This window comes from Berghia stephanieae, chromosome 5 (assembly GCF_034508935.2).
Source record: "Berghia stephanieae isolate SIO BIC M18660-M18661 chromosome 5, UCSD_Bste_1.3, whole genome shotgun sequence".
Taxonomy (NCBI): domain Eukaryota; kingdom Metazoa; phylum Mollusca; class Gastropoda; order Nudibranchia; family Aeolidiidae; genus Berghia; species Berghia stephanieae.
This window is the reverse complement of record NC_088364.1, coordinates 639,297-666,938: the sequence shown is the minus strand read 5'-3', so window position 1 is coordinate 666,938 and position 27,642 is coordinate 639,297. Positions and strand designations below refer to the sequence as shown.

Below are 27,642 nucleotides of genomic sequence, written 5' to 3'. Positions count from 1 at the left end.
CATCTTCACACATTTCTTTTTCATTCTTAAAATCCAACCGTGGTGTAGTGGTTTAGCACTCCACTTAGTAGTCAGTAGGTAAATAATTACCCCAACAGGAAATTTAGTATAATTCAAAAAAAAAACAAGAAAAAGAAAAGAAAACACGCAAGCCACCAGGATATGATAGTAAATTGTCTATCAAAAGTGAGTAGTTTTCTTAGTGGGGGTGGGAGTCAACAGACTTTGGCATCTTTTGAGTGTTTTGGCATTTTTTGAGTCTTCCCCTGGCATTTTGTTGAAAAATAATCTGGCAACCCTAACACTTGGAAACTTTACTTAGCACGTTGTGCTACCTATCTATCTGTCTCTGTGTCGTTACCATTTAATCTGTACATTTCTTCATAAATCGATGTAACATTGCGACCCGCATTGCCATGGCTTTAACTCTACAGGAAGAAAAGGTAAGGAAAATAAATAGAGAGATGTCCACCAAACTTAAAATAACTGAAAAAACAAAACAAACGACACGTTCACGTACGATTTTTCTTACAACTTACCTCGACCTCATCATCATCACTCAATTTCAATCTCTTCATTCTTATTCTTAGTTAAAGCAGTGCATCTTGTCCGAGTCATATTATTTTCACTGTGGTATTTTGAAAGTATACTTATTTTTTCAAAATTAAATCTATTAAAATTGAAGATCAGTCTTACTTTTTCAAAATTGAAATTTTATCCTAATCCTGGCTACATCTATTTCTATTCTCATCCTGGGTGAGAATAGAAAAACAGTTGAGCTCTCATCCTGGGTGAGAATAGAGGTGGTGGCACCTTACAGAAAATAGGAATTCAGTCTATTGTCTAATAATATCCTATACCACCCTTTCACAGCTAATAAGCGAAATAGACTCACCCAATGTCTAAGACTTGGACTTTTCCTTTTACTTTTATGGGCATATGATTATTTTGTGTTGACTTAGCTCTCTCAATTTCTCCTTACATTAGGCATTTTAACTTGCTCATATTAGGTATATCCCCATCCCCCCTGTTTTAATTTGTTGGTATTTTCTTCTTTCTCCTCCACCTATACTATAAATGTGAATGTGTACATCCCATTCTGATTATCACCCCCCCCCCCCTCCCTAAAAAAAAACACACAAAAAACCAACCAAATTTCACCATCTAAGTGCGGCGGCTTTTTCTCTTTGATCTCGTATCATGGTTTCCCCTATGCCCAACACCTCGGTAGTTTGTGGGTCAACCCCCCCCCCCCCCCTTCCTCCCCTCATCATTAGTTTATTTCTCTCCCAACCTAGGAGAGAGCTCTGCATGTTTTAGTCTAATATTGAATGACACTAATCCTGCCCCACCCCTAACACATGGTTGGGTGAGGCCTGAGGTAGTATCCATTCTTCTATCCTCCGTTTCTTGTCAATTGAATGCTGACAGCAGATGTTTGGTTCTTTGAAGTTCAACTGTATGTCTCAGTAGAAAATAGGAACATTTAAACGTGAGTTAACCAATACTACTGGCTACTGGTTAAATGAATCAGAGTTTGGCTCTGAGATTAGTTGGTTCGATAAGAGGTATTTTAACCAAAGTCGATGAAGAAGAAAAAAGATGGGGGGGGGGGGGAGGGAGGGTGGTGGTGTCTGTTCGCTGAATGCAAGGTGTTCGTTGAGTATATTCCTCTCCTTACGTCCATTATCACTAAAAGCAGTCACGTGCGAGATGATGATTGGGCGAGAGCACAAGACTAATCTGTGGGTGAGAGTATCGAGGAGGGGCAGGGACTAGGGGGGTGAGAATAGCGAGAAGGTGCCACTACCTCTATTCTCATCCAGAATGAGAATAGTCACTCCCTTTTATCCTGATCCCTGAATTGGGAGACTGAGACTGAAACTCGAATCAAATTCAAATAAGACTCAAGCCCAAGAGCTGTGACGGTGACATCTTAATGAGAATTGAAATGTTATTTGAAAAGTTGTTTTTGTTATTTTAAAATTTATTTTAGATTTCCAAGGCTGTCTCCCTGGTCCTGTCACTGGCAAGGGAGAGAAAAACGGATGATGTATTTAGCGGGGAGCTTCCAATCCAGATGCAAATCTCTGTGAAAAAAATCCCAAAGGAACAAAATGAAAAAAAAATGCAGTTGTAAGTCCTTTCAGTTTAAGATTGCCATTGTGTTTGGTTATTCAGGGCTGAGAATCTTCCGCCTAAATGGTTGTTTATATCCGCCCATCCCCATCACAGTTCCTCCTTTTTCAAATTTTTTTTTTGATAAATAAACAGTGATTTTGAGAATTTCTCAGAAATTTTCCACTGAATTTGCCGTGTCAAGCATTTTCATCAAAACCTCAAAATCACCATTATGTCTTGTGTCATATTTTGACACCTTTGCTCGGTCTAGCGAAATTTAGTGATGGTCCCGTTTTTATGACGTCAGGCCAGACAGAATGGAACCAGATGCCACATTTGACACAGAAGACCAGTGGTGTTCTTTGATTAGCTAGTTGATGGTTGAAGGGAAGGGACAAATGGGTCTGGATTTTTTTTCCTCGTTGAAGGTACCTATTGCCTTTTTAATCTCTCTCTCTCTCTCTCTCTCTCTCTCTCTCTCTCTCTCTCTCTCTCTCTCTCTCTCTCTCTCTCTCTCTCTCTCACCCATTAAATCATCTGGTTATACAGAGTAATATATTATTAGAATAAAGCAATGGTGATTGGCTTAGTTTACTCTTCTTTTAACTTAGGATTATGGATTTAAATTTGAGATTCTTGGTTTGTATATAAGCTGAATAAACTATGTTTCGGTAACAAAGATATTGTAGCCTGCTTTATAAAGTAATAATCAAAACAAAACAACACTTTCTGGCCTTTTATTTGAATAGCATTGTAGGTCTTTAACATATGGAAAGGACAATTCATTAAAAGTAAATTTATGTCTAATAATAAGAATGGATTTATACCAGTAATAGTAATATATATTAAATAATACTAATACAAAACTATGTTCCTGTTATTTTTACACTTTGCTTGCGTTTGACCGATAGACGGAGACATTTTCCTCCTTTTTGACAAATTTCTATTATCATCACTGAATAAAAAACACTCACCTAAACCACTACATCAACATCTCTACCACGACTACTACTACTATTACAACCACCCCCACATCATCATCATTACTACCACTACTACTACAACTACCACCACATCATCATTCCAACCACAACTACTACAACCACCACCACACAATAATCTCTAAGACCACTACTACTACAACCACCACCACAGCATCATCCCTACCACCACCACTACTACTACAACCACCATCACATCATCATCTCTAAGACCACTACTACTACTACTACAATCACCACCACCACCACTCCTACTACAACCACCACCACTCCTACTACAACCACCACCACACCATCATCACTAGCACCACTACTAATACAAATAACACCACATCATCCCTACCACCACTATTACTACAACCACCACCACATCATCATTCCTACTACCACTACTACAATCACCACCACATCATCATCCCTACCACCACTACTACTACAACCACCACAACATCATCCCTACCACCACTACTACTACAACTACCACCACATCATCATTCTTACCACAGCTACTACAACCACCACCACACAATCATCCTTACGACCACTACTACTACAACCACCAGATGTTGATATTACACTTTCAACTTTTGAAATTCCACTGAGTCGTGTTAGAAATTGCTGCGAGACAAATTTTGGATCGCATCTCAGTAAATTTGAGTGAAATTCAAATTTATAGGTTATGGTCGCTTGGATGGGTCATGATCTTCACGATGAAAAATTTCCTCCTTTTTTGTGACTAGTCATTCTCACCCCTGATTTTAAAGATGTTTTTCCTATGACGATCTCTGTAAGATGAGGAAACTCTTCTTCCTAACAAAGTAATTTAAATATAAACACTTATCTATTGCTATAAATTTATTATTAAAGAAAGAAAGCCACTTCGCTTCAAACATTAACCAATGCAGCTAGATAAAGAAATAAGAACATGTGTGTATCAAACACGCACACAGAGCATTGATACCATGACAACTTTCATGACCCTTTGTAAAGCGCTTTGAGCACATTTAGTGGATATTGCGCTATATAAAAGCTCAATTAAATTTTTTTAAAAATGTTAATGCATTCTCTGAGATAGGTAAAGTCACACCCTTTGCTGTGATATCGTACATGATGCTATTATCAGTATTATTAAGCCTTGGAAAGGGTGGCTCTCTGAGAGAATGTCAACTCTCGTTTTGATGTGTCACTGATGGTGGCATTTTTAAACTTGAAATTGATTAAACTTATTGTCATTGTTAGTGTTGAATTATTATGTTTTTTTGTAGTTTCTGAAACAACCAAATACTGACATTTCATAATTTTGACTATTTTCACTTTAAAACTGATTTTCCTAGTTTTCCAAATCCCGACTTAATATCGCTTCGAGGTGTAGGGTGACATTTTTGGAAGAAAAACTCCCAATTCCTCAAATTCTTACCGCGAACTGATCTACGCCTCCCATGTTGATATCATATTGGATGCAGCACTCTGTGACATCGCAATCTTCAGGTCTACGAATTTCCAAAACCGAAATTACAGTAGTTGACAAGAAACAAGCGGAATGGAAAAGCAAGAAAATTCGGAAACTATAAATGAGAATGATAGGAATAGTTTAAAAAAATTAGAGTTTAAAAAATAGAATTGAAAATCATGATTATTGTAAAAAGTACATTTCTTATGCTGTCTATGCCTTTGCCTGAAATTTGGCCCAGTTGAAATGGTCACAGTCCATGATGTGTTTTGTGTTGTGATTGTCCATTTCAGGAAACTTCCCCACCTTCCCAGCAAGCCAGGTGATGACATTTGTCTATTTGTCAAGGACTTGGACAAGACAGAGAGGGACACAGAGGCCACTGTGGCCTTTTATCAAGATTTATTATCAAGGAAGGGAGTGCAGAATGTCAAAGAGGTTTGGCACTTTTATCAACATCATCATTAGTCGTATTTTGTTTTTATGCTTGTGCTTTTATAATGAAGGAAAATAATATTGATATTTGGTTAGCAATGGCTATGACCATTTTTCTCTCTCTATTTTTGTGGGAAATACTACGCTTAAATCAAAGCACTAACTTCACTTAGTAAAAATCTTTATGAATTTTGAAAATCCATTCATCAGTTTTTAAAATTATTCAGTTCAAAGGTGTAATTTGTCAAATTTCTCAGAAAATATGATGAAGACATCAGAAGAGTTCTAAATTGTATAGTTTTAGAGATGTATGGCTAGGACCAACCATAATTTCGTGTTAACAACCCGTACAAATGATACAAAAAATGCCTGCTAAATTATTATCAATCATAAAAACCATGGCTTGTGTTATTTCTGGTATTTATTTGAGAGAGAGATTATGTGTTAATTTACTGTGAGGAAAAGAGAAATTGGACGAGTCTATTTCAAAGGGGACAAAGATTTGTTAACAAGTCGAATTATCAACTGATTATTAAAACATAATGCGATAGCTGACAAGGCCAACACCCCTATGACGTAACAATGAAAAAAGTGTCAAAAATCGAGAGATATGGCGTCTTCAGACATTCTCAGTACAGCTTCCATCAGTCTTAGTAGTGAAAGCCATGGGAGCATAGGCCAATGTATGTCGGTAAATGAGAATTTCTAGGCAGGTCTTGCTGGGTGAGGAAGTTGATAGTTCACCTGCATATGCCGCCATTACTACGACTGCTACTGAAATTCCTTGTGAAGCATCTCTTCTTTTTGTGTAAGTTTTTGTGATTTATGGCAAGGTTATTTATTTTTTCAAACTCTCTTTGATATTGGCATGCAGAATTATTTCTCATTCATTTTATAGTATTGTCGAGTTTGAATCATTTATTATTGGGATTCAGTTTTCATTTGATAGAATCGATGACAATACCACACACTACTACATCAACTATTACAGTCACTTTTATCATTAGTGATTTAGTCAAGTGTCACGTAGTTTTGTTTGATAGAATCGATGACAATACCACACACTACTACATCATTTGATAGAATCGATGACAATACCACACACTACTACATCATTTGATAGAATCGATGACAATACCACACACTACTACATCATTTGATAGAATCGATGACAATACCACACACTACTACATCATTTGATAGAATCGATGACAATACCACACACTACTACATCATTTGATAGAATCGATGACAATACCACACACTACTACATCATTTGATAGAATCGATGACAATACCACACACTACTACATCATTTGATAGAATGGATGACAATACCACACACTACTACATCAACTATTACAGTCACTTTTATCATTAGTGATTTACTCAAGTGTCACATAGTTTTGTTTGATAGAATCGATGACAATACCACACACTACTACATCATTTGATAGAATCGATGACAATACCACACACTACTACATCATTTGATAGAATCGATGACAATACCACACACTACTACATCATTTGATAGAATCTATGACAATACCACACACTACTACATCATTTGATAGAATCGATGACAATACCACACACTACTACATCATTTGATAGAATCGATGACAATACCACATACTACATCATTTGATAGAATCGATGACAATACCACACACTACTACATCAACTATTACAGTCACTTTTATCATTAGTGATTTACTCAAGTGTCACGTAGTTTTGTTTGATAGAATCGATGACAATACCACACACTACTACATCATTTGATAGAATCGATGACAATACCACACACTACTACATCAACTATTACAGTCACTTTTATCATTAGTGATTTAGTAAAGTGTCACGTAGTTTTGTTTGATTACCAGCTTGGTGGTCACTGGATTGACTCAGGGTTTTTTGTCGTTGCCAACTTTGACCCATGCATGTGAGCTTCCATTTAGCCAGTTTTGAAGTCAAATTTGATCCGGTGGAAGTCTGGCAGTGTAGCAGCCTGGCCTCACTGGCATCATGTTGCTTGTCAAGCGATAGGGGGCAAAATGGCTGTCTCCTCTTCTCACTCATTGAAGCTCAAATTGGGTTGTTTTTGTGATGATACGTGAAAAGTACTCATCGTATTCCCATCAAATTTGAAACATAAATAGATAGAATGAACATGACGCCACTCAAGCCTTTGTTATTGTATTTTGCCATCCGAGTTTGTGAGTGATTCTTACTGTATTAACCAGACTATAAAAGTTCATGTTTACACATAGTTTTGTGTGTTGGTTCATTATACTTTCGGATGGCAATGTTGTGAGCTTCTTAGCCAAGTGCATGCTATCTATAGAAGAAATGTGCATATAAAACCTTATCAACGGCAAAATCTCCCCTCTTGGTAGTTACAGAGATATTTCAGTCAAAAGGTCAAGTTGTTTTTAATTGTTTTCTAGTGATTGCAGGAATTTTGCCGTTTGACATAATCTGAAATGACCTCTTTACTAACTGACTGCCAACCTTCATTCCTATTCATTGATAAACAGCTTCGTAATTAATTTTAAAACTAGCACACATAAAATCACTGTGTCTCATATTTTGCCTTGAATTGGAGTTGGAGCCACTTTGGGACTGAAATCGAGCCCAAGGTTTCTGTGAGATGGGCATTGCTAATTTGATGTAAGTCCATCAAGCATCCCACATACACAGATTTCAACAGTTTTTACAGAGCGTCCCACTTACACAGATTTCAACAGTTTTTACAGAGCGTCCCACTTACACAGATTTCAACAGTTTTTACAGAGCGTCCCACTTACACAGATTTCAACAGTTTTTACAGAGCGTCCCACTTACACAGATTTCAACAGTTTTTACAGAGCGTCCCACTTACACAGATTTCAACAGTTTTTACAGAGCGTCCCACTTACACAGATTTCAACAGTGTTTGCAGAGCGTCCCACTTACACAGATTTCAACAGTTTTTACAGAGCGTCCCACTTACACAGATTTCAACAGTTTTTACAGAGCGTCCCACTTACACAGATTTCAACAGTTTTTACACATCTTGATTGGGAAAGGAAGGGTTGAATATCACATCATCATCATCATCATTGCCTTTTTCACCCTGGGTCAGGGTATAGGCCACAGACAAACAGTTTCCATCCTTCTCTATCCTGAGCCAACTTTTTTATCTCATTCCAGGTCTTACCACTTCTCTGTATATCAGCTTCTTTAATTCTTCTCCATGTTCCTCGTGGCCTTCCCTTGATCTTCTGCCCTGAGGGTTCCAGTCCAATACTTTCTTTGTTATAGTTGAGTCATTCTTTCTAAGCGTGTGTCCAATCCACCTCCATCGTCTTCTTCCTATATCCTCTCCCACTGGTTTCTGCTGTGTTCTTTTCCATACTTCTTCATTTTTTATTCTATCCATCCATTTTATTCTGAGTAGCTTACGCATGCACCTGTTTACGAAAATCTGTACCCTCCTTATACATGCCTGTGATGCGTTCCAAGTTTCACATCCATACAGTAGGACAGACTTCACGTTTGAGTTGAAAAGTCTTAGCTTTAGTTGAAGGGAGATATCTTTAGTTCTCCAAACTCTGTTCAAAGATGTGAATGCAGCCTGTGCCTTTCCTATTCGTGCTTTCACCTCTGCTTCCGTGCCTCCATCCTTGTCAATTATACTTCCGAGATAGCAGAAAGTGTCTATATCTTCGAGTTCCTGATCTTTTACTTTGATCTGCTCCCTTTGACGAGTACCTATCCTCAAGACCTTTGACTTTGCAGGGTGAATTCTTAGACCAATTGATTCCGAGAGGCTGTTTATAATTGTGGTTTTTGCTTGCATCTGGTCCTGGGTGTGGGACAAAAGAGCCAGATCATCTGCAAAATCCAGATCATCCAACTGTGTCCAGGGGGTCCACTGAATCCCATTTCTTCTCCCTTTGGAGGTTTCCTTCATTAGCCAATCAATGGCAAGGATGAACAGGAATGGAGAGAGCAAGCATCCCTGCTTGACACCAGTCTTAATTTCAAAGCTGTCAGTAAGCTGATCTTCATGTACAACCCTGCAACTTGATCCTTCATACATTTCCTTAATGAGGTTTACTATCTTTTCAGGGAGTCCATAATGTGCCAGAATTTTCCACAATGTTGCTCTGTCAATACTGTCGAAAGCCTTCTCGTAATCCAGAAAGTTGACAATAAGAGGAGAGTTCCATTCTATAGACTGTTCCACTATGACTCGCAGAGAGGCAATCTGGTCGGTGGTTGAACGGTTTTTTCGAAAACCTGCCTGTTCGTCCCGCAGTTTAGCATCTGTTGCATTCTTAATTCTCTCTAAAATAATACGGTTGAAAACCTTTCCTGGGATAGAAAGAAGAGTGATGCCTCGATAATTATTACAATTACTGAGGTCCCCTTTCTTTGGAAGCTTGATAAGATGTCCTTCCTTCCAATCCTTTGGGAATATCCCGTCATTCCAGATTCTCTCAAATAGTGGGTGCAGGGCCTCAGCATTTCTTTCCGCATCAACTTTTAGAGCCTCCGGTGGAATCTGGTCTGGTCCAGCAGCTTTCCCCCTTTTCATCTTGTTAATGGCACCCACAATCTCTGCTATCGATGGTGGATCACAGCTAATTGGTAGCTCATTCCTTGCAGGCAAAATTTCTGGCTGGTTGTCTGGTGGTGGTCTGTTCAGAAGGCAGTTGAAATGTTCCCTCCATCGTTCAGATTGAGCCTCTTTTCCAAAAATAGTTTTCCCATCTTTGTCTTTGACTGGTACCTCTGGTTTCCCATAATTTCCAGCAAGTGTCTTGGTAGTTTGATAAAGGATCCTCATGTGTCCTCCAGTCGCTGCTGCTTCTGCTTTCTCTGCAAGTCTGTTCATGAATGCTTCCTTGTCTTTCTTCACAGATCTTTTGACTTCCTTAGCTATGGCTCGATACTGCTCTTGTGCATCCAGTCTCGAAGCCCTTGTTCGGCTTGCATTCACTTGTTCCTTCCTTGTTCTCCTCTTTTCAATAAGGTCCAAGGTGGTTGGACTTATCCATTCTTTATGTTCCGATTTCTTTACCCCCAATACCTCGTGGCAAGTTGTTATGTAGACTTCCTTGATCTTTGCCCAATGTGACTCTACATCTATGTCCTCCTCGAGCTCAGTAAGAGGTTGGAATCTATTACTCAATTGTAGTTTGAATTCCTCATTCTTTTCCCCATCAAGTGCATTCACCTCGAATTTTCTTCTTGTATGTGATCTGGCCCCGTGTTTTCTGAGTCGGAGCTTAAGCTTTGCCAATAGCAGGTGGTGGTCTGATCCAACATCTGCCCCTCTCCGTACTGTCACATCTTCCAATGAACGTCTGAATCTACGAGAGATACAAACATGATCAATCTGATTCTCTGTCATACCATCTGGTGAGACCCAAGTTGCTTTGTGGATCCTCTTATGGGGGAACACTGATCCTCCAATCACCAAACTGTTGAATGCACAGAAATTTGCAAATCTCTCACCATTATCATTCATTTCTCCCATGCCATGACGTCCCATGATACCTTCATAGCCTACGTTATCCTGTCCCACTTTTGCATTAGCATCTCCCATCAATATGTTGATGTCTTTCCTTGGCAACTTGTCAATGACTTGTTGTAGCAGACCATAAAATGTATCTTTGTCCTCATCTGTTGCATCATTTGTTGGGGCATAGATCTGTACAATATTCATGCTGATCTTCCTACTCCGTGTTGTAAAGGACGCCATGATGATCCTTTCTCCGCATTGTTCCCATCCTCTCAGTGACTTCTGGGCAAACTTGCTTAGAATTATTCCTACTCCCTGTGTATGAATCCCGTCCCTCTCCCTGAATATAAAATCTTCTCCCCAGACTTGAGGTGTTTCTGTCCGGATTGTATCCAGTGGGTTTCGCTTACTCCAAGTATATGCAGCCTGTATCTTCTCATCTCAGTCACAACTTGAGAGCTTTTTCCTGCTTCATACATGGTGCGAACGTTCCACGACGCAATTCGAAGCTGCTTGTTTGGCGAAGACGTCATCGGGTCAGCAGAGTCCTTTCGGCTTTGTCTGTTGTCCTTCATAAATTCTGTAATTCCAGAAACTCTTCGGTCGCCCAAGCTAAAAAAAGGATTTGGTTTGTCTGTCTGTGTTTCTGTAACGGTTAGAGTTTAACGGAAAGGGGTGTTAACCCTTTGCCAACCCCCAACCTGGAGGACCAGGTGACTCAAAGATGGGGGAATCACACACCATTAGTCGCCTTTTACGACACGCTGGCTTGGCGTTGGGCTATTCTTGACCCTCTCAGTTGAGGGACCCCGGACACCACACGGGTTGAATATCACAAGCTTAACATTTAAAGATGGAGGTGATTTTCACAGATCTCAGATGGTTTTTAGGCTGTGAAATGTAATTCTGTTTTTTTTATGTGAAGATGTTATCCTTGCTAACCATGCAGCTCAACCCTCGTTTTTAGAAATAAAAATGATTTTTTTTTTTCCTCAGATAGTTCCAGTGAAAGGGCTAAAAACAGATTTCAAACCGTATGAAGCCAAGATGAATCTGTCAAATGCCTACGACATTTATCTGGCAGACGAGAGGGTTGTCTCCTGTCTCCCCAGACTTCTCGGGAAAAGTTTCTACGGTCGTAAAAGGTAAATTGTTGTGACAAAAGTAATTCACCCAAAATTGGGGGGGGGGGATTTTTTTATTCTAAACAAAAATAAATGAGCGTAAATTGTTAACGACTTGGTAGATCACACATAGTGTCCCAGTAATATGAATAAGTATTCTCACTTGTGTATGTATGTGTTTGTATAAGTATGCGAGTTGGTTGTGTCGATGGCCTTGCCTTGTCTACCAGGGATGTCTGCAAACTGTCACTTTCTGACACAAATTGTAAAAACAACAAAAAAAAAACCATCAAAAAGCAACGTCCTCCAGAGCCACTAGGCCCAGACCAGTGACGATAATCTTCTGCGGGATTCCGAGATTTTAGGATTTTCCGGAAATTTTCCGCTATTTTTGCCGTGTTCAGCATTTTCTGCTAGGTGGTAGTTTATTTGAAAAACCACCGTTATGTCTTGTGTCGTTTTTTGACACTTCTGCTCAGTTGCATGAATTTTGGTGACACTCCCATACCTCTGAGTCTACACACTGATGCCAAATGTGAAAAGTGGTTCAATACCCATGATGGCCTGGGATGAAAAGATATTCCAAAGGGAAGGGGGTGGGGCAAATGGGTGTCAATATTTTTTGCACTCTTTAGCTTTTTATTCATTATTTTATTTTTATTGTTTGTTTGTTCTGAATTCAATTGAATTCATTACAGCTTATGACTAAATATCAATTTTAAAAAAATAGAATCGATCAGAGTGGTCTCTCTGTCTCTCTCTCTCTCTCTCTCCCCCCTCTCTCTCTCTCTCTCTCTCTTTGTCTCTCTCTCTCTCTCTCTCTCTCTCTCTCTCTCTCTCTCTCTCTCTCTCTCTCTCTCTTTTGCAACCATCCATTAAATCATTTGGTTATACAGAGATGATGTATTAGAATAAAGCAAAGGTGATTGGCTTAGTTTACTCTTCTTTCTTTTTACCTTTGGACTATGGCTTTAAATTTGAGAGATTCTTGGGTTGTATTTATAAGCTGCATAACCACTTTCTGGCCTTTTATTTGAATAGCATTGTAGGCCTTTAACATGTGGAAAGGATAATTCATTAAATGTTTACAAAAAGTAAATTTATGTCTAGTGATAAGAATGGGTTTATACGAGTAATAGTAATATATTATAATACTAATACAAAACTATGTTCCTGTTATTTTTACACTTTGCTTGTATTTGATCGATAGACGGAGACATTTTCCTCCTTTTTGACAAATTGCTATTGTCATCACTGAATAAAAAACTTTCACCAAAACCATTACATCATCTCTACCACGACTACTATTACAACTACCACCACATCATCATCCCTACTACCACTTATACTACAAATAATACCATATCATCCCAACCACCACTAATACTACAACTACCACCACATCATTCCTACTACAACCACACAACCATCTCTTAGACCACTACTACAACCACCACCACATCATCAACCCTACTACCACTACTACAACCACCATCACATCATCATGTCTAAGACCACTACTACTACAATCACCACCACATCATCACCCCTACCACCACTACCACATCATCCCTACCACCACTCCTACAACCACCACCACAACATCATCAACTAGCACCACTACTACTACAAATAACATCACATCATCCCTACCACCACCACCACTACTACTACAACTACCACCACATCATCATTCCTACCACAGCTACTACAACCACCGCCACACAATCATCCAAAAGACCACTACTATAACAATCACTACCACATCTCTACCACCGCTACTACTACAACCACCACCACACAATCATCCATACCACCACTATACTACAATCACTGCTACATTATCCCCACCACCACTACATCATCATCCCTACTACAAACACCAAATGTTGTAATTACATTTTCAACTTTTGAAATTCCACTGAGTCGTGTTAAAAATTGCTGCGAGACAAATTTTGGATCGCATCTCAATAAATTTTAGTGAAATTCAAATTTATAGGTTATGGTCGCATGGATGGGTCACGATCTTCACGAAAAATTTCCTCCTTTTTTGTGACCAGCCATTCTCACCCCTGATTCTACATCTGTTTACTATATGAACCAATTCCCCTTTGTTTTACCCTTTCTTACCCACTTTAATTGTAATTCTATTTAAAATCCCATTTTCTTCCTTTTTACTGGCGCTGACATGACCTTAATGTAATGCATTCATCCTATGGGGGATATTTGTCTTCAGGGTCTGTTCCAAGGGGTTACAGGAATGGATCAAGTGTCAGTCGCTGTGCAGCACTGCAAACTGAGCTAGGGCAAGGCGACTTGCTCAAGGCCTCACATCGCAGCGGGGATTTAAACTTTGTACCTTTCGGGTAGGAAGCAATGACAGTACCACTGAGTAATGCTGCCCCTCCTATCAGCCATCTGGTCAGGGGGGGGGGGGGTAAGTAGGGTCAGCTTTTTAAGGGTTTACAACATTTTATCCAAGACTTGCAGTTTCAACAGTTGGTAGTCGTAATTCTTCCAGAAAATGCTCCATTGTTGTAATATTATGACAAGATTTTCAACTTTCTTCCCCCTTCAGAGCCCCCACACAAATCAATATTCGTGCCACAGACTTGAAAGGAGAAATTGACAAAGCCTTGAGGAAAAGCAAGTTTTCATTTTCTGTCAGGGGCAATTCAAGGTAGGTGTGATTGGTTCTCCCTTGAACAGGCCTGTCGATCTTCTGACAACGCAGCACAACTTTGCTCTATACATTCTGTCAAGTGTCGACGTAAAAAAAAACAAAAATAATTTAAAAAAAAAAAAAAAAGATCTGCCTTGTTTAAAGACAAATCAAAGACAAAGGAGTGAAAATGGAGTGAAGAACCAAACAAACAGGTAAATTAATGATGCGCTTGTAGGTAAATTAGGCATAGCATCTGCCAAATGGATATAATGTACCAACACCCAAAACACAGTGTACCCTTGAACATTCATAGTCTGACTGATAGAATTAGTGAGAACTACTCTACCGTTTTAGATCAAAAACATACTATGTGCTATTTGGTTAACATTGCATTGTGTTATTAGATCCATACAAATCGCTGGCTGAAAACAAGGAGCAGAGTGACGTCAATTTAGTTCCTTCTATAATTTTATCTTTTCAATTATCGCACACTCTACAGGACGTGCCCCCCACCCACCATATTCACCACCGATGCTGCCCATACACAGGTTCCTCACTGACAATGTCTGGAGTCGCGAGTTGTTATCACACATGTCCTCGGTAATCGCCAAGCACACACATCGTGTGGAGTGGGCTGTTTCTTTCTATTTTGCTACCGACACACACAAATTTTCCAGTTGACAATCTCTAAGCCAATGCTTTGAATGTGAAATATATAGTTTTCGTGGAAAGGTGATTGACTTGCTCCCAGCGGAAGTTTTCTCTCATGACGACCGTGATTGTTTAAATTTTTTCGATTTTTCCTTCTTCTTCTTCTTCTTGAGGAATTAATCCAAATAAATGAAAGAATCAGCTTTAAAATTTTACACAAACAGGAGCGAATATAAAGCAGCTTCCCGTGTCACTAGATACACATCCTTCAAAAAGGTGGGAATTGTTCTCTTCCTTTCATTTTACAACTAACTCAGACCTGGGCCCAGACATGTGTGTACTCTCCCATAAAATATGGACCTGCTTTTTGTATTATAAAGGAGTTGGGGGAAAGTGGCATGATTTGATTTGTCAATTGGCGTGTCATATCTGCTTTGTGTTTATTAATTAATCCATATTTTTTGCGTGTCATATCTGCTTTGTGTTTATTAATTAATCTATATTTTTGGCGTGTCATATCTGCTTTGTGTTTATTAATTAATCCATATTTTTTGCGTGTTCAAATGGTTCCGACAATTTTTTCACCAGCCATAGACATGCCTGCTTTAAGTAGCCCAGCCCCTGTTATTTTGTAGTGGTCCCCGGTCAGGTGATATCTTAATTGTCCACAGACTGTTTGGTCCTCCTGTTTTGTATTTTTCTATTTCTACTTCATTTCGTTAGGGAAAAAGTCGTTCAGAGCCACTAGGCCGTGAAGTCAGAGTTTATCCCATTTTGTCTACCATGGAGTGGACAATAATCATTGCTTGCTACCCATTGGCTAGGGTGCTAGTCTATTGTCAAACACTTTCCACCAGATCTAACAGACCCAGCTACCCAATCACTGCTGGGTGGACAGAGGAATCAAAGAAATTCTCAACTTCACCCTGGTTCTGTCTCGGTCCCTTTGCATGTCCAGTGAGCTATCAGGTCTACGTAGCCTAATCCTATTTTTCCAATTGGCTTTAAAAGTTTTTGGGTTTTTTTATGTTTGACATTTAAAAAGCCAAAATAGCAACCCTGTTGTGTAGTATCCTCGTGGTATTTCTAGCAACCCTGTTGTGTAGTATCCTCGTGGTATTTCTAGCAACCCTGTTGTGTGGTATCCTCGTGTTATTTCTAGCAACCCTGTTGTGTAGTATCCTCGTGTTATTTCTAGCAACTCTGTTGTGTGGTATCCTCGTGGTATTTCTAGCAACCCTGTTGTGTTGTATCCTCGTGTTATTTCTAGCAACCCTGTTGTGTTGTATCCTCATGTTATTTCTAGCAACCCTGTTGTGTTGTATCCTCATGTTATTTCTAGCAACCCTGTTGTGTGGTATCCTCGTGTTATTTCTAGCAACCCTGTTGTTTGGTATCCTCGTGTTTTTTCTAGCAACCCTGTTGCTGTTGTGTGGTATCCTCGTGTTTTTTCTAGCAACCCTGTTGCTGTTGTGTGGTATCCTCGTGTTTTTTCTAGCAACCCTGTTGTGTGGTATCCTCGTGTTTTTTCTAGCAACCCTGTTGTGTGGTATCCTCGTGTTATTTCTAGCAACCCTGTTGTGTGGTATCCTCGTGTTATTTCTAGCAACCCTGTTGTGTGGTATCCTCGTGTTATTTCTAGCAACCCTGTTGTGTGGTATCCTCGTGTTATTTCTAGCAACCCGTGTGTATCTGTTTATCTAGACCTGTTGTGTGGTATCCTCGTGTTATTTCTAGCAACCCTGTTGTGTGGTATCCTCATGTTATTGCTAGCAACCCTGTTGTGTGGTATCCTCGTGTTATTTCTAGCAACCCTGTTGTGTGGTATCCTCGTGTTATTTCTAGCAACCCTGTTGTGTGGTATCCTCGTGTTTTTTCTAGCAACCCTGTTGTGTGGTGTCCTCGTGTTTTTTCTAGCAAAGAAAACGTAAACTACAAAATAAAAGGAAGTGAGTCAAATCGCCAGATTTCCAATTCAAACTTTTCACCTCTAAATAACAACACGGACATACACAAAAATGAACCGAGACGCAAACACAGCTTGTGTCTTATACTAAAGGAGTTATAGAGATGTGGTGCTGTCATTTAAGGATTGCATGATGCGTGGTTGTAGCCTGACTCCCTATCATGCAGAATGTGTAGGACCGGTAATCTCAGGTGTAACGCCTTGGTTACAATCCAGTCCCGTAGATTCTGTTGTATAAGTTGTTGGTTTTCTTATTAGTGGGGTTGGGGGTCATTGTCTTTTTAGTTCATTTTTCTTTCGTGTTTGTTTTCAGCATGGCCTTAGTTGGACATAGTGGGATGGGTCAAGATGACCTTACGGCCAATGTCATGGCCGCTGTGGACCAGATTTCAACGGCCGTCCCTGGGTCATCGGACAACATTCGACAACTGAGTATCAAGGCCAGATGTTGTACCAGTATTCCTATCTACATGTCAACGCAAGGTAAATGTGAGCTGTGATCATTGTGGTGATGTTTTGTGTGGGATGGTGTCATGGTTGGGGTGGTGTCATGGTTGGGGTGGTGTCATGTGTGGGGTGGTGTCATGGTTGGGGTGGTGTCATGTGTGGGGTGGTGTCATGGTTGGGGTGGTGTCATGTGTAGGATGGTGTCATGTGTGGGATGGTGTCATGTGTGGGGGGTCATGTGTGGGTGGTGTCAGTTGGTGGGGATGGTGTCCATTGTGGTGGGGTGGTGTCATGTGTGGGGTGGGGTGGTGTCATGTGTGGGGTGGTGTCATGTGTGGGGTGGTGTCATGTGTGGGGTGGTGTCATGTGTGGGGTGGTGTCATGTGTGGGATGGTGTCATGTGTGGGGTGGTGTCATGTGTGGGGTGGTGTCATGTGTGGGGTGGTGTTTATGATATAGACGGTGTTGTGCCAGTATTTCTATCTACATGTCATCACAAAGTGAATTTGGGCTGTGATCATTGTGGTTGTGATGATGGCGATATTGTTAGGGTTGTTGGAGGTGGTTATGATGATGATATTGGTGGTGGAGGGGGACACAGTAATGATGATGATATTGGTGGAGGGACATGTAAAGATGATGATATTGGGTGGAGTGGTATGTTAGGTGGGGGACATGGTAATGATGATGATGTTGGTGGTGGAGGTGGACATGGTAATGATGATGATATTGGTGGTGGAGGGACATGGTAATGTTGATGAATTGGTGGAGGGGGAATGGTAATGATGATGATGTTGATGGTGGAGGGGGACATGGTAATGATGATGATGTTGATGGTGGAGGGGGACATGGTAATGATGATGATGTTGATGGTGGAGGGGGACATGGTAATGATGATGATGTTGATGGTGGAGGGGGACATGGTAATGATGATGATATTGGTGGTGGAGGGGGACACAGTAATGATGATGATATTGGTGGTGGAGGGGGACATGGTAATGATGATGATATTGATGGTGGAGGTGGTTATGTTGATGGTGGAGGGGGACATGGTAATGATGATGATGTTGGTGGTGGAGGTGGACATGGTAATGATGATGATATTGGTGGTGGAGGTGGTTATGTTGATGGTGGAGGGGGACATGGTAATGATGATGATATTGGTGGTGGAGGGGGACACGGTAATGATGATGATGTTGATGGTGGAGGGGGACACGGTAATGATGATGATGTTGATGGTGGAGGTGGTTATGATGATGATGTTGATGGTGGAGGTGGTTATGATGATGATATTGGTGTTTCATTCATCCTGTTTTGTTGATAAAGGGGAAATCCGAAATGTTCATTTGATCTTTTTTGTAATTACATTGAAGCTTACATTGAATTTGACATTGTTCTTTATGACTGTAATAATAGCATATCGTGGTATCTTGGAGGATGAGTTGTTTGTGTAGTTATAGACTGGACTCAAAATGGTTGCTTGACTCAAGATTCTATGGAGACTTAAGAAATTCCATTTCACAAAAATTCCAAGAATGACAAAAAACAATCCTTTAAAAATGTTCTCTTTGATCTGATTGGTCCAGGTGGACCTCAGGATATCAAGTTTAGAAAAGCCAAAACAAAGAAGGTCAAGGTTGAAGTGGATGAGTTGTCCACCATTCCAGATGCCCAAGTGGCTGTCTATCCCGACGGAAAGGTCTTGGTCATCAGGAAGGGACAGACCCTGGAGGAGGCCGTGAAACAGGACAGGAAGTCAAACACCGGCAAGAGGAAACGAACTGTGAAGGGTCAAGGGAAGGTGAAAAAGTCTAAAAGTTCGCCCAAGAAATCGGGGTCGGCCTTGTCAAAGCGTAAAAGTCCCAAGAAATTGAAGACAATAAAATGAATTCATTATTTCAGACTGTGTTTGATTTCTTATCAGTGGAATGCGTTGTGTTCTTATCCATGAAAACCAGATTTGCCTACTGAATATATTGCTGTGACGTCACAGGACGCCTTATATATAACATGCTACACTACCCAGTTACAATACAAGACTGTGAAATACAGCCACGGTTACTGGCCCATGGTTTCAATGACCAACCTCATTTGAAAGTGGCACATGAGGATGGAATATTTCATCAGCCTCCACTCCCAATGATGGGCAAAGAAGTTACTCCTGTAGTCTCCTCCATCCTTCCATGTCTGTTTTCCTTTGCCAGGTTGATTTCTGTCCTTGTCGTCGTATGAGTTTACTTGGGTTTTGTCCTAGCCCTGGGCAGGGTTCTTATCTGAGAGGGAATCATTCAGATGTATCACTCCTTTTTTGAGAGATATATTTCATTTTCTTGTCAATCGTTCTCTGTTATGTAGTTTTATCAGTTTATAGTTTTCAATGTTCAAATATAGGATTACTTTATTGTATAGACATTTGAATGTGTCCTTCACAGCGACTTCCTTTGCATAGGCCTGAAATGATGGCAAACTAGGCACAGAGATAGATTGCTATTGGAATTTAATTCTCATAGGCCTGAAATGATGGCAAACTAGGCACAGAGATAGATTGCTATTGGAATTTACTTCTCATAGGCCTGAAATGATGGCAAACTGGGCACAGAGATAGATTGCTATTGGAATTTACTTCTCATAGGCCTGAAATGATGGCAAACTAGGCACAGAGATAGATTGCTATTGGGGTTTACTTCTCATAGGCCTGAAATGATGGCAAACTAGGCACAGAGATAGATTGCTATTGGAGTTTACTTCTCATAGGCCTGAAATGATGGCAAACTAGGCACAGAGATAGATTGCTATTGGAGTTTACTTCTCAGAGGCCTGAAATGATGGCAAACTAGGCACAGAGATAGAATGCTATTGGAGTTTACTTCTCAGAGGCCTGAAATGATGGCAAACTAGGCACAGAGATAGATTGCTATTGGAGTTTACTTCTCATAGGCCTGAAATGATGGCAAACTAGGCACAGAGATAGATTGCTATTGGGGTTTACTTCTCATAGGCCTGAAATGATGGCAAACTAGGCACAGAGATAGATTGCTATTGGGGTTTACTTCTCAGAGGCCTGAAATGATGGCAAACTAGGCACAGAGATAGATTGCTATTGGAGTTTACTTCTCATAGGCCTGAAATGATGGCAAACTAGGCACAGAGATAGATTGCTATTGGGGTTTACTTCTCATAGGCCTGAAATGATGGCAAACTAGGCACAGAGATAGATTGCTATTGGAGTTTACTTCTCATAGGCCTGAAATGATGGCAAACTAGGCACAGAGATAGATTGCTATTGGAGTTTACTTCTCAGAGGCCTGAAATGATGGCAAACTAGGCACAGAGATAGATTGCTATTGGAATTTACTTCTCATAGGCCTGAAATGATGGCAAACTAGGCACAGAGATAGATTGCTATTGGAATTTACTTCTCATAGGCCTGAAATGATGGCAAACTAGGCACAGAGATAGATTGCTATTGGAATTTACTTCTCATAGGCCTGAAATGATGGCAAACTAGGCACAGAGATAGATTGCTATTGGGGTTTACTTCTCATAGGCCTGAAATGATGGCAAACTAGGTACAGAGATAGATTGCTATTGGAGTTTACTTCTCATAGGCCTGAAATGATGGCAAACTAGGCACAGAGATAGATTGCTATTGGAGTTTACTTCTTATAGGCCTGAAATGATGGCAAACTAGGTACAGAGATAGATTGCTATTGGAGTTTACTTCTCATAGGCCTGAAATGATGGCAAACTAGGCACAGAGATAGATTGCTATTGGAGTTTACTTCTCATAGGCCTGAAATGATGGCAAACTAGGTACAGAGATAGATTGCTATTGGAGTTTACTTCTCATAGGCCTGAAATGATGGCAAACTAGGTACAGAGATAGATTGCTATTGGAGTTTACTTCTCATAGGCCTGAAATGATGGCAAACTAGGCACAGAGATAGATTGCTATTGGGGTTTACTTCTCATAGGCCTGAAATGATGGCAAACTAGGCACAGAGATAGATTGCTATTGGAGTTTACTTCTCATAGGCCTGAAATGATGGCAAACTAGGTACAGAGATAGATTGCTATTAGGTATTCCAAACCCAAATTTGAAGTTTGAGACAAAGCTAAGGTAGTAAGAGATTTGTACAGAGCTCATAAATTAAACAACAATGCAAAAAACCAGATCAAATTATATTGAAAAACAAAAAAGTTATAGAGTTTCAAAGTTTATTGGACTTAGAAAATTTTTCGACATTTACAGCGATTCAATATTTCATCATTTAAGGATGCTTGTAAATAAAAATTTAGAGCACAAGAAATGACATTGAGCATGTTTTTATAAATGTCAGGGCTATGACAACAGATTATGGCCATTAAAGTTAAGTTCATCATTACAATTTTCAAATTATAGATGCGAAAAGTTTGAGAAAAATCACCAAAAGTGCCAAAAGCATGAACAGAACGCTCCGAAATCGGACATCGGAGCAAATTGGAAAGGGATTATATCAGTAAATATACATTTCACTCTGTCCAAATTACATATATCAATTATATAAGTAACAGAGATGCTATCTAATTTTTTTCAAACAATTTGTTTCTAATATACAGATTTTATGACACCAGGAAGTCGTGAAAAAGTGAAAAATGACGCGTAATCCGAAAAATTCTCGGATTTGCGTTTTTAAGCGTATTTTAAATACGCATAACTTTTGACCATATGGGCCAATAATAATAAATCATATATCAAATTGTTTGTTTCTTCAAGCAGAATACATATACATCAAAATAATTACTTTTTAAACATATTATGGTAACATTTTTATCGATAGAATAAACCCTATCTTTTAAAGTTTTGAAAAATCATAAATTTCAAATATGTCTCATGTTAGGTACGATTTCAAAATTGTCACCCAGAGGTGAAAAAATCTATGAAATATCAATATTTACTTGCTACACATTAAATTTACCTCTTATTGCAAATGGAATACTCCCCACTCCACATCTAAAAATGATATTAAACTGTCATACAAATGAGCAAAGTCTCCAGTCAAACTCAATGTCTTTTCTTTCAATACAACTTTCCTATACCTTATCTGAGCTTGTAAAATCTGCACTCAATTACAATTACTGTTTTCTGCTAATAGATCATCAATCTCTTCTTTTGTAGTACATGAACCACCCTGGATGACAATTGCATTAATTATGTCTAGATGTTTTTCCTTATCCTTCAACTCCTTCCACAACTACGACTTAAAAATTGAACACGTCTTCTGGATTCTGCACTGAAGCTGTGGAGCTGTCACGTCTGAACTTGGAAACAAGTTTACAAACCATGTCAAAACCTGGAAAATAAAAAGAAAGATAGAAAAAAGTTATGATACACATGGAATGATCAAATCTGTAGGAAAGGTTATCACTATGCATCTCAAAATAAAAGACCTCGAAAAGTTAGAAGTCTATCTTTCAATAATTGTCATAATTTTCAACCAGTGTGCATTCATCCATTCGCAAGACACATTAAAATAAACCCTTGGGGTGGGAGAAATTAACACAGTTGCGACATGCTAGTTGTTAGTAGCATTCTGAATGAACAAAGTCGTGCTCGTTCCAGAATTTAGTTGTAGTTGTAGTAAGCCAACTCACAATTGCCAATAACTAGCTAGTATTGTGTGTACCTACACAAAGCTTTATCGATTGATTGGTCCTTTCCGCCTTGAGTCTAACGTATTAACCACTCTACCAGGAACTCAGGAAAAACCTTGGACTAATTATAAAATCAGTCTATGCCCCTGCCAAAACAATTATTTAACTTACTGTATCCCAACTAGCATTTGCTTCCTCTTTGAGAAAATGCAACTGAACCAGAGTTTGTTCATGAGGGTGACAACAGGTAGCTCAGGTCTCCTCCATGCGTAGAGAGCATCACCTGGTGGAAGATAAAACAAATTAATCAGATACATATAAATAAGATGTTGCCTTAATTCATTACACATTCTAGAACCATAGTTACGTTAACTGTTGTGGTATTAGTCGTAGTGATGATAGTGATAGTGGCACTGTAGTGTGGGAGTGGTAAATTTTATAGGCTCAATTTTATCTGTTTTGATAACTTGGACTGTACCATTTGATAGAGCATTAAAAGACCTATATTTTGAAATGTGGTTTGTAGAAATGCATGCATAAATAGCGGAGATATCTCAGCTTTGCTAAGGCACGACTCTTTCACTTTCACTCAAAACGAAAGTCAACGGTCACATACACATCACAGAGAAATGAGAATCGAGAAAATGAAACACGATTTCAGCCAGATATCAAAGTCCCTATTTTAAAAAAAAAGCATAAGTCAAGCATTTCGTAAGAGAAAACCGTTATACCTAACACTACTACTATAAACAGTCTGCTTTCAGACTATAGGTCATGATAGACACAGATTTTGTTATCAATATCAACATCAAAACATTCAAAGTTTACAAGGGGAATTCCCTTCTGAGATTGTTTTGATACTAAAAATAGAACACTTCATTTTTCTTCCCCGCTGACTTTTAAAATATAGAGTGATTTAATTTATCTCAACAAGACAACTTGATAGCTTAATAAACAAAATTTTATTTTAAGATGATAAAATTTACCAAGATGTCATAAAAATAATTAAATAGTAAAAAGAAAAGTCGAGTCGAGGAGGAAAGTTTTTCTCACCTCAACCCGGCTGATACTACAGTCCGGCTTCACCTCTACATTTAGTTTCAAATAATAAATTAAAACATTACATTCAATAAAGTTGACAAGAATATTTAAATACTTACGTATAGTGATAAATGTGTTTTTTCCAGCTGATGATATGTTAGTAGCTGAAGAACATTCCGATAATTCCTTGTCGACCCCGACGGGCAGATCGGCTGATGGAACAGCCATAACAATGGCCGCCGCCGTGTCGTTGGTCGCTGGACTAGTTGCTCAAGTCACGTCAGAAAATATTAATTTACTTTATCATGGGCTTTCCATTGTTTTCAATTTTTGAAAAATATTAAAGAAGGACAATTAATTTATGGAAATGATTCGCGTTTTTTCAAAATCTCCACCGTATTCATGAAGAAAAATCCAGTTTTCGTCTTTACATCGCTTTACGTATAGAAGAAAGAAAAAACGAAAATAAACGTGGTATCCCGTTGTATTTCTTCCGTTTCCTACGAAAAAAACCGCAAGAAAATCGGTTGAACCACGACAAAAAAAAATAATTTTTTAGCGAGCCGTGTCATTTTCGAAAGTCGATCTCGGGGAAAAATATTGAAGTAATTCGGAAAATTTCACTTTTTATTTCAATGAATCGTAGATTGCATAATTGTTTTTTTTTAACTTACGTTTATCTTATTTTATAAAGCAGATATTAAATATTACGGTGACATCAATTTGGTTCAGCTCAGATAAAATTGAAGCTGGCGCTGAATTAATTAAAATCTCAAAGTTTTCATTCTCATTCGCTAACCCGGCATTGTCCACCGGAATTAGGGTCGGTTTGGAATACCTATTGCTATTGGAGTTTACTTCTCATAGGCCTGAAATGATGGCAAACTAGTCACAGAGATAGATTGCTATTGGGGTTTACTTCTCATAGGCCTGAAATGATGGCAAACTAGGCACAGAGACAGATTGCTATTGGAGTTTACTTCTCATAGGCCTGAAATGATGGCAAACTAGGCACAGAGATAGATTGCTATTGGAGTTTACTTCTCATAGGCCTGAAATGATGGCAAACTAGGCACAGAGATAGATTGCTATTGGAGTTTACTTCTCAGAGGCCTGAAATGATGGCAAACTAGGCACAGAGATAGATTGCTATTGGAGTTTACTTCTCATAGGCCTGAAATGATGGCAAACTAGGCACAGAGATAGATTGCTATTGGAGTCTACTTTTCATAGGTCTCAATTTTACCATATGTAGCGGAAATCCGCTATCCCTGTTTTCTCTGCTATGGCTCCGCTATAAGAGTTGCTGGGGGGAAGGGCCTCCAAGTAAGTCTCCCCCATTTACCCTCACCCTCCCATCCCCTCCCCCATTTCTCAATATTTGGTGTTTTGTAATAATATTAGTATCTTTTTATTTTACATTTTACATTAAAAAAAAAAAAAATTGACGTGAAATAGAGTTTGTTGAAACTTTTGGGTGAAATTTGTATAACTGGTCAGTGGGCGCCACATGTGAAGTTCCTTCTTTTTCTAAACGTCGAGTTGAGACCTATGACTTGTGTTCCCTAATTGTACCAGATTTGTGTTCCCTAATTGAACCAGTCTTGTGTTCCCTAATTGAACCAGTCTTGTGTTCCCTAATTGAACCAGATTTGTGTTCCCTAATTGAACCAGTCTTGTGTTCCCTAATTGAACCAGTCTTGTGTTCCCTAATTGAACCAGTCTTGTGTTCCCTAATTGAACCAGTCCTTTTGTCTTACTTTTCTCTGCTGTTTTGAACTTCAGATCTACACGTTTACCCCTTCACCATCCCTCTTCCTCTTGACGGGTGCTGAAATGACTTCAAAGTGTTGCAAGCGTCTAATACTCCTAAAACCAAATGAGCAAAGAGAAACATACCACAGTGTATGATAAGGTAGGGATTTGAAGCACTAACAACTAATTGAACTCACTCAATCCTCTCTGGGTCTGCTGGCACTTGAGGCAATGCAAGGGATCTCCATGTTGAGCTCTCAGCTACTATTCTTGGGGCCACCTTGAGGGACAGGCCTCCCTGCTTTAGGTCCATCTTTAGGTCTCCTTGGGCCGGCCTCTTTCCTTGGGGTGTCCATCACAAACTGACATGGCGGTTTTTTGCGCACGAAAAAACCCCCAAATTTTGCAAGCTTAAAACAGCAACAAATTGCGATTAATTTACAGTGCAATCCCTGGATAACGACATTGCCCGGGACCGGAAAAGGATGTCGTTATTCCGGGGTTTTCAAGATGGCGGAAAAAGGGGGCGTGGTGAGACCCATGAATACCTAACAGTGAGATGCGCGGCCCCGTGCCTGAGGGAAGACACGTCCAAAAACGTTAGAATGAGTGAATGAGTATTTATCCTATTTACAAAGAGTATAGATGCTACGCGCTTGGCTAAGAAACTCACAACATTGCCATCCTGAAAAATAATGGACTAGCACACCATAACTATGTGCACCTGCGTGATGTCAACTTCGTTCTATCTATACCAGTTTCGATTTCACTTTCAAATGTGTATTGTCTTTGTTTTAATCATAAGCATGCAGTACTTGAACGCCATTTAACAAAACTGAGAATAAAGCAAGAAAATCAATTCCAACGAGAACATAGATGCACACATCTAGTTTTGAATTGAATTAAAATGAAATCCATACGATACTGCTGATGATATTTGAATACCGAGATTCTTTTTTAAGTGCACCCAAATTTACAAGCACTTAAAAATTAGTAGACCTAAGTCTTGCGATATAAAAATTAAAATACCCCCCCCCCCCCCCCCCCCCCCCAAAAAAAAAAAAATAAAAAAGCGATGTTTCAAATGAAAATAATAAATTGAAAGAGGCTGTTACTGCTTTCCCGGCTATTCCAATATATTACGTATAAGACTTATAAGTATCCTTCATTGCCCCCACTGGACACAGCATTGCCTGATGTCAGTTACCCTCCACTGACCTCAGACAGGTAGCTATCATGGACGGTTAATCGACCCTTGAGTTCTATCGACTGATCAACTTCTTTGCTGTGAGCAAGTGCTGATTCCACACAGTGTAGTAAACATGCGTTCTGATTGGTCGATAACAAAGCAATCTCATTGGGAGGGGAAATGGGCGTTTAGAGTTGACGATGTTTGGGTATTAAACATCGGCATAAACTGCCGATTATTGTTATAACGATGTCGCTAAACAGAGGTTTTACTAAAATGGATGTCGCTATTTGGGGGTTTTTATTACTAAGAACATATAGCAAAAAAATCGGGACCAGAGGTCAATGTCGCTATCTAGGGGTTGTTATCCAGAGGTTGCACTGTACCTGTACAGGATGAAACAGACTTGGTGAGCCCACCCTTATGAAACAGACTTGGTGAGACCTGCAGGATGAAACAGACTTGGTGAGACCTGCAGGATGAAACAGACTTGGTGAGACCTGCAGGATGAAACAGACTTGGTGAGCCCACCCTTATGAAACAGACTTGGTGGGCCCTGCAGGATGAAACAGACTTGGTGGGCCCTGCAGGATGAAACAGACTTGGTGAGAACGTTTTGCAAATTTTGGACAAATTCTTTGGTTCTTT

At 39.5% G+C, this 27,642-nt stretch overlaps 1 protein-coding gene and 1 long non-coding RNA gene across 3 annotated transcripts; one reads left to right on the top strand and one right to left on the bottom strand.

Moving 5' to 3' along the window:
* Positions 1-298: 298 nt before the first annotated feature.
* LOC144972204 (ribosomal L1 domain-containing protein 1-like) lies at positions 299-19,276 on the top strand. Its single transcript, XM_078913221.1, has 7 exons — positions 299-443; positions 1,997-2,136; positions 4,866-5,010; positions 11,519-11,667; positions 14,225-14,326; positions 17,242-17,411; positions 18,962-19,276. The coding sequence occupies exons 1-7, from the start codon at positions 417-419 to the stop codon at positions 19,261-19,263; spliced, it is 1,035 nt and encodes a 344-aa protein (XP_078769347.1). The 5' UTR covers positions 299-416; the 3' UTR covers positions 19,264-19,276.
* A 2,300-nt stretch (positions 19,277-21,576) lies between these two features.
* On the bottom strand, positions 21,577-24,473 carry LOC144972203 (uncharacterized). Of its 2 annotated transcripts, XR_013645307.1 has the most exons (3): positions 24,170-24,473; positions 23,181-23,292; positions 21,577-22,708 (listed from the first exon to the last, which is right to left on the bottom strand). It is a non-coding gene; the product is annotated as an uncharacterized LOC144972203 (long non-coding RNA). The 2 variants fall into 2 exon arrangements; XR_013645308.1 differs by lacking the exons at positions 21,577-22,708; positions 24,170-24,473 and adding an exon at positions 23,741-24,157 and having other exon boundaries at positions 22,718-23,292.
* Positions 24,474-27,642: the final 3,169 nt, after the last annotated feature.